Here is an 8,523-nt window from a genome sequence, read left to right as displayed (position 1 = left end):
ACATAGAGAAATAGAAACTGAATGTGTAGTTATGGACACAGGAAAGACTTTTTTTGTTTTTTTATTTTTATTTTTTATTTCTGCTGTTGTTGGATAGGACAGAGAGAAATGGAGAGAGGAGGGAAACACAGAGGGGGGAGAGAAAGACAGAAACCTGCAGACCTGCTTCACCGCCTGTGAAGCAACTCACCTGCAGGTAGGGAGCCAGGGGCCTGAACCGGGATCCTTGCACTTCCTACTATGTGCGCTTAACTGGTGTGCTACTACCTGGCCCCCACAGCAAAGATTTTTTTAAAAGATATCTAGAGCACACCAAACACAAACACAAGAGCAAAATATTAAAAATACTAGGGGAACGAAAAGATAGGAACAAACAACTGAGTCAAAGCTCTCCTTTCTCTTTAGGTAGCAAAGGCAACATTTTTACAGTGGACTTTTCACTACTATACTCTTAACTTTGGCACCAAATTCAGATGTGCTGACTTATTACTGTCTCTTTTCCCAAGAGGGATATTTAACTAAGGTATCCTCCATTCAATTTCAAGCAGACACTGAATATGATGGCCTCTGCATTTGTTTTAGAATAACATCTCACCCCTTGATATTTAAAGGGGCTGGGGTGGAAGTTGTATTGCATGAACTTCTTACTTTTTTTTAAAAAATGTATACTTTGACACTTAACCAAATTAACAAACATTAATTGCACATAAAAGCCACTTTGCTGAATTGCAATGAGCCATTTAACCCTATGGACCAATCCACCCGAGAGTTTCAAGAGGAGAAGCAGAGTTGGCAGTTCTCAAACATTAAGACACTCAGCTGTCTCCACTCTAGCTCCTTCGAGGTCAGAGAAAGCTATGTTGCAGAAAAAAAGAATGCAAGTCCAAATTAGCAATTTGGCAGCATTCTTCAAAAAGAAAAATGTAACCTCAGGACTTTTTGAATGTTCTCATTCAGCCTGCCAGGACATGTGGATGGATTGTAGTCTGATTTGTACCTGGAGAAAAGGAGGTGGCACCTCACAGTAACACTGTTCATTCAAAAAAATATATGTGTGTGTGTGTGTGTGTGTGGGTGTATCTTTATGTACCTCTCCAATTTATTTTGTGGGTGCCATGTCTCTCTGACTAATTGCTGATTTTCTCTTAGCTCAGGTCTAATGACATTTTCTGTCATATCATTTTTCTCATCAATAGTTCCTTATAACTAAAATCACTTCATACCATCTTCTCCAGGATTTGATGGAAACATAGAAATGCATGTCTAGGGGGCCAGGTGGTGGTGCACCTGGTTGAGTGCAACTGTTACAGTACACAAGGACCCGGGTTCAAGCCCTTGGTCCCCACCTTCAAGGGGAAAGCTTCATAAGTGGTGAAGCAGTGCTGCAGGTGTCTCTCTGTGTCTTTCTCTGTCTCCCCCTTCCTATCAACTTTCCTCTCCCTGCCTCACAAACCACCCTACATTCCCTGATACTATGGCCCATCCTTTTATTAACTACATATCAATCTTCTGCTTTGTCTTACAAATGACTAAAGGTCTCCTTCCTAATTCCCTGCAGGGTATTGCTAATCCTACCAGTTGAACCCCTAACAACAGTTGTGGGGGAGGTCCATACCATTCCCAGCCTCCTTTGTCTTTCTCCACCCCTTTCCTAACCATGTATGGTATTGTCAAGCCACTTCCATTTCTGTCTTGTCTCTTCTGTGTCCTGAGCTGGAGGAGGGTGGGCATGCAGACCAGGAGGCTGACACAGGTCATTGCAGTTTGCACCACGTGGCTTAAGCAGATGTGCTACCACCCAACTCTGGGGCATTTGAATAAATAAAGATTTGTATTGCTTTGCTGCCATGAGCTTAGTTCCTAGGTCATCTCTCTCTCACACACAACACTAGCCCAACACAAAATATCTTTAAAACCACAGCATATTTCAGATGACAACGACAACAATGATGATGACAGCAGTGATGGTGATGAATGATGATGATTAAAACAAAGGCAAAGAAAGTAGAGCGTCAGAGGGAAAAAGTGACCACAGAACTAAAGATTTCTTCAATGTGATGAGGCCAAGGCTAAAACCTGGGTCGTGAGCATGGCAAAGCAGTATATTATCCAAGTGAGCTATTTCACCACTCCCACAGCAGATTTAAGACAAATCATATACGATCACTATAGCTGATACTCCAGTAGAGAACCTTAGCTAGTTACCAGGACCCCTGATGCATCTCAGGATTGAGAGAAAATAACTTCAGTCATTATGCAGTTTTACCTGAAGAAGTCTGGAGGGTCACACACAGGACATCTCAAACTGGGATGGTGTCCTGTATGTGACCCTATCCTGATTTTTTTCCACCAGGGTTATTGCTGAGCATTGGTGGTGTTGGCACTAGGAATCCAGTGCTCCTAGTGGTCATTTCTCATTTTCTTTTCAATCTTGCTTTCTATTTTATTTTTATTTGACAGGACAGAAGGAAATTGAGAGGGAAAGGAGGAAGATAGAGGAAGAGAAAGACACCTGCAGACTAGCTTCACCACTCATAAAGCATCCAACTTATAGTTGGGAAACAGGGGCATGAAGCTGGATCCTTGTGCATGGTAATATGCATGCTTATTGAGTGCGCTATAGTCCAGGGCCTTTCCTTATCTTCCACTTAGTATTTATTTGTAAAAATTATGCATTACATCAAAAGGGATAAGGAAGTTAAAGAAGTTTTTTAAGAGAATAATACATCAGGAATTGGATGTCAAGACACAAAAGACAGGTGGTTATACAGCACATAGATAAAGATCAGAATACCTTTCTAAGTGGGAAAACATTAGAGGTGCTTAAAACTGTCATTGTCCAAATATTATTACGTAAGGCACATTCTTTTGATGCCATAAGATATTGATTTTAATCCAGTTATCCTATGCACAATCTCCAGGCCCTTAGGGGAACAGCCAGCCATCAGAGTTATGGGTGATCACATGTGGCAATACCCCTCTACTCACCTGTGGGCTAGTAAAATCTCTGACAGACCCAGACTTTGCCCAAGAGTAGGATTCTTGTAGTAATGGAAAACAGCCCAAAAAAGCAGGCCTCGTGGTATTATTAGTTAAAGGGACGTACCTGGCAGACAAACTTATATTTTTTCAAATACAGATGCAAAGGTAACAATCAGAAGGATTTCTAATAACAAGTATTGAGAAGATCGGGATCAGAAAGTTCTTCAACTATCACCAGAGTTAGATTACAACCAATGTTATCAATGCATCAAATACTTGTTATGATCATGATTTCATTTTGGGTTTTGCATATCCCAAAATGCTGAAGCAGTACTCTGGTCCTCAGAATCCATAGCAGAGAAGCCCAACTTTTAGAAGGGCAGTTTTAGCAGTTCCCTTGGGTCACTAAAGGCTCCTTCAGAAAGAAAGTATCAGAAATAAATTCTTTCTCATTAAACATGTAAAGCATGGTTGAGCTTTATCTTGTTCTTATGATTTTCCTCTGTTAGTATAAAGTTTCAGACATTAGGAAGGATGGTTTACATCTCATGTTTTTGTCAAGTACTATTCCTATTTATAATGATTTTGATTTCATGTATGACATATACTCTATTAAAGAGTCCCCTGAGTGGTACAAAACATTTCAATATTTTTATCTGTACAAAGTGAGATTAATGCTGCTGCTCTTTCATTAATTTAAAAAAAATCTATATTTTGCCTGCCTGACATACAAGCTTACTCCTCATTTCCATTCACTGTTTTCCTTCTTGCAATGTACCTGCATATCTCTCTCTCCCCCTTCTCTCTCTTTCTCTCTCTCTCTCATATGCACAGAATGTAGACAAATGTTAGAGGAAAGAGTCTCTCCTACATCTCCTGGATTTAGTGCTGTAGACAAAATATAATTGTGAATAAATTCATTATTAATATTAATTCTTATTGTGTATAGAAAAATAATCATCTAAATTTAATATAATAGTCATTCAACTTTATGGGGGAAGTAATGGACTCAACATATAAAATCAAATTATGAGAAACAAGAAGAAATTGACAAAATGTGGTAGAAAGGTATACCACAAATGGATTATCCACAATCATAAATTTCTGCTGGAAATAGATTAAGGGTACTAGCTAACATGCCTAACTTTTTCCTCAGAATTAGTTTTGTTTTGTTTTGTTGCAGAATCATTAATTTGTGCATGTATGATTTAACCGCTCTCAGGCTGATTTTTTCATCCTTTTAATTTCATACATGAGAGAGAAGTAGAGACACCATATCACCAGAACTTCTCCTGGTAGCATAACACTCCCATGTGGTGTCAGGACTTGAACCAAGGTCACACAAGCAATGGCACGGGACATATTTTACCAGGTATACTATCTTCACACTCAACACTTTTTAGGATACTAGGGAGAAGGGGCCAAGTGGAAACACACCAGATTAAGCACATGTAAGCAAAGCTCGCATTAGGATTTCGGTTTGAGCCCCCAGCTCCCCTCCTGCAGGGAGGGTTGCTTCACAAGCAGTGAAGCAGGTCTGAAGATGTCTATCTTACTTTCCCCTTCTTCTTTTTTTTTTTTTTTCATTTTTTAAAATTTTTATTACTGTTTACGAATGGGGAGATGCAGTTTATTTACACCAGCAGCCAAAGGAGCAAGGGGGAATACAAGGGTTAGTTAGCGATTTGTATAGGATAGACTACTTATGCAAAAATAAGAATCTTCCAAACAAAGGATAGTGATGAACTTCACTATACTTCCCCAATAATCCCAGCATGCGATAATGCCAGGCAATGGCCCCTGGGCATGCGGTGGTGGAACTAATGTATGGAAGAAAAAGCCACAAATCACAGAAATTTGTTAAAGAACCCCTTTCCCTACACACACACACACACACACACACACACACACACACACACTCATTCAGATACATAATAGAATTACAGGGTGATCAATACACTTAATTGAAGAGGGAAGGATAGCAATTCTGTGCTGTTAGAGGGAAGATAGGGAAAAGCAGAGTTCCTAACCACTGTTAACTATATGGTAGGGAGACTAGTTTCTCCCTCACACAAAAAGAAAGAAATTAACTTGTCTCCTCAGGGCACCTTTAGGACCTGGCCCTTCTCATCCTCATCTAGGGCAGGGGACTATTGCCCTAATGGGAGAGAGGTGAAGGGAGAGGTCAAAACACAAAAAGAGGGAGGCAATGTGTATCCACTATTAACTCAAAACTATTTCCCATAGCTAAGCATGAGAAAAAGCCAGTACTATCATAGTATTATCACATTCTGAGCTCCCTCTCTGAAGAGTAGCTTTACTTTTAGCTATTTCTCAGACATCATGTGGAAGTAAGCTGGAACCTCACACAAACCCCTTTTCCTTTGCATCCCCTTAGAGGTCTGAAAAAAACCCAAGGCAGACAATCCACAATCTTTTCATCATTCCAAGGTTGACTTTTTGAAGACCAGCCTTTATCTATAACCCCCCCAACAGTGAGCAGAACAACTCTATGGGAGAATGCAGTCGTTGTCTTGAGGCCTTATTAGTATAGTTCTATAACATTTTAAAGTCTGTAACTCAAACAAGACCACAGAGTCTAAATCATTACTTCTCGGATAAGGACGGTTACATGTACAGAAAAGGTTAGAGAAAAATGGATCAGAACTAACTCCACCCCTTGTGTGTGTCAGTCATCATCTTTAACTATTTTCTACTTAGGAGGCAGTATCCAAGTGGAGGTGGGAAGATATAATTCCTCATGATGTAAGACACAGCAGGAAGGCCTAATAGCAAAGGAGAAATACTTAAGCATTATGCAGCCTTCCATATTACAAAAACTACATTTTCTTCCCATTCTAATCCCGAGAGGAAGGCATTAGAAAAATTCTTCTATGTCTCCAGGAAGAAAACGGGGTGGGAAGGGTGGAGGAGGAAGAACAAGAAATGAGAAGCTAGGCAAGTTTCAGAAGCAGGAGCATCAAGAGAAATCAAAGTGGTCAAATTGAAAAGCATTGGCAGGCAGCACCTGGGGTCATGAGCTGCACCAGTTAGGAAGTGGAAGGGAACAGGAGCAACATGGGCCCAAGTTAGACCTAAGAGGCTGGGCCCCCATGGGGTACAGAATGAGGTAAGAAAACATTTCAAATAAAGCAGCACCATTCCTGCTCACCAGCTCACCTTGGGACTTCCACACCTCTGCACTTCATAAACCCTCAGGCAGGGGATAAAGTAGAGGGTATTTCTGGTATGCAGCTCACACCCCCCAATCTTCCCCCTGAAGCCAGGGGATCTCTGGAGGCCCTGACTTCCAACAACAAAAGGTGAGCTCTTGTTGTCAAGAAGAGCCACATGGGGCCTACTGGAAAGGACTCTACCCCTTGTGAGAAGAGGGGAAAGAAGGTGGTGACACTCTAGATGTTCACCACAGTAGGGCTCTGTGACTGCCCAAGCCAAGAAACAGAAGAATTCAATAGGATACTGCAGTCTGAGATGAGAAAATCCAGTCCCACCTTGGTTCCTAGTGCTAACCCATCCACACTAGTGAGGGCAGCTGGAAAATGTTCCCTCAGCACAGCTTTCAAACCACAGCCATGACACTCTTCTATAGTTAGTCCTGCCCCTGGAAGAGGAGGCAGGTGATGACCAGGCATTAGAACCAAGCTAGATAACTAGTAACTCAGAATAAGAAAATGACTGTCCCACCAAACTATTGTGTACATGATAAAATATCCAGACATAAATTTTGAAGTTTGAGAGATCGTGCATAGTTGTGGAGGTCCCTGCTGCCTCCCTAAGAGATCATAACTAAATCCTCAGCCTGTCTAGATAAATGAAGCCATCCATCTGTCACGTCTCTCTGCCACTGGGTAGGGCTCATCAAAGAGGTGAGGTTTCCGCAGGTACGCTGAAGTCATTACACAGGCTGGACCTTCCCCAAGAAACTGGTGACGCTGGTCTTTTCTTCTTGTTGGAAACAAGACCACAGAGCTTTCCCCTACTAGATTCAAATGCTGGGGATTCTTCTGCTTTTCTCCAGAGGGAAATGTTAATATCCAGATCTCGTACCCGACTTTCCCTATGTCTTGAATACACCCGACGTCGGAGGACCAGTCCCACCGCGGCCTTATGATCGGATCGGATATGTCTATAAACTGTGGGTGGTTTCGCGGAAGTCCTTGGTATCAGGCGGTCAGGAAGGCTGAGGAACCAAAGAATTAGTTATATGCTGAGTACACAGCTGCTCACCTGTGCACTGGGGGACAGTACAGGGATCTCCTGCACATCCTGCTGTGTTCTGAGGTCAAAACCCACACTGCAAGGTGCACAAGGACAGACAGCTCTACCTGCCTGGGGGTTTCAAAGCTGACCCCAGGCGATACACTTACAAAAAGATCAGAGTTCCTAAATTCTCCACTTTGGGCCTTTTTTTTTTTTTTTTAAAGGCTAGGATCTTCAATGGTAGGTAATTGGGACTGGAGTAGGATTTTTTTTAAAATTTTTTTTTTCGTTTTGTTTTTCTACTTAGCTATCTAACTTCTTCAAACCACAGGACTGGTCTATGTCATCGTCCTGGTCACCCTCGGGGCTCCCCTCCACCCCATGTTACAACTACTGGAATTCCGGAGGCTAGCACTGCAGCTGCTGATCCGGCCGGTTCCCAGGCTCTCCAGGGAGGGTGCAGAGGGGGAGGCGGCAGGCTCCTTTCTCTTCCACCGGCTGGATGCCGAACTCCTTCACGCTCCCAGTCTCTGCGAACTCCAGGTAGAAGTAGCCGCACTTGACGGCCGGGTGCACCTCAAAGCAGAAGCCCAGGCACGAATCCTCTATCAGGTCAACGTAGATCTCCTGCGCGATGGCCTCGAGCTTGTTAGTATCCAGGTTGGCCAAGGAAATCTCCTCCATCTTAGCGTGTGAGGCGGCGGTGGCGGCGGGGGCGCTCGCAGTACTCACGGCAGCTCCAGCACAGCACGTCGGGGTCCGCGGGCCGCGCCTGGGCCTACAGGCCGCGCAGAGCTGCGTCCTCGGGAAGCGGAGTGGGGGCGTCTGCGGCGGCGACAGCAGCCAGAGGCCACTGCTCAGAAACGCCAAGCCCTTCGCTGTCTGCGGCTGGCTCCCGGGATGTGGGTGGAAGGGGGGCTCCAGCCGACCCCAAACCCACCACCAAAAGCAGCCCGCGCCTCACCCAACAGCTGGAGGCTCTTCCGCTCCCCCCTTACTTTCCCCTTCTGTGTCATCCCGTCCTCTCTTGATTTCTCTCTGTCCTATCCAACAATAATAGTAACAACAACAACCAAAATGGAAAAAAATAATGGCTACCAGAAGCAGTGGATAGGTAGTGCAGGCACCAAGCTCCAGTGATAACCCTGGAGGCAAAAAAATTTGAAAATTTTATGTACTTTTATAAGTAAATAGTGATTCTTCTTCTTCTAGCGTTTGCCCTTCTTCCGTAGCCAGTCAACAGCATCAGGTTGAGCCTGATGTAAAGTTTCTAGACCTCCTTTGATTCTGGAGAGGTGGCAGTCATTGACTATGTGGGTC

The 8,523-nt window shown here is 43.4% G+C and overlaps 1 protein-coding gene across 1 annotated transcript; it reads right to left on the bottom strand.

Annotated features, from left to right (window-relative positions):
* Positions 1-4,598: 4,598 nt before the first annotated feature.
* Positions 4,599-8,189, bottom strand: LOC132536745 (ataxin-7-like protein 3B). The gene has a single exon (XM_060185122.1). The coding sequence runs from the start codon at positions 7,885-7,887 to the stop codon at positions 7,612-7,614; it is 276 nt and encodes a 91-aa protein (XP_060041105.1). The 5' UTR covers positions 7,888-8,189; the 3' UTR covers positions 4,599-7,611.
* Positions 8,190-8,523: the final 334 nt, after the last annotated feature.

Source organism: Erinaceus europaeus, chromosome 2, assembly GCF_950295315.1.
Source record: "Erinaceus europaeus chromosome 2, mEriEur2.1, whole genome shotgun sequence".
NCBI classification, from domain to species: Eukaryota; Metazoa; Chordata; class Mammalia; order Eulipotyphla; family Erinaceidae; genus Erinaceus; species Erinaceus europaeus.
The sequence above is the reverse complement of the archived record's forward strand: the minus strand, read 5'-3'. Positions and strand labels throughout refer to the sequence as shown.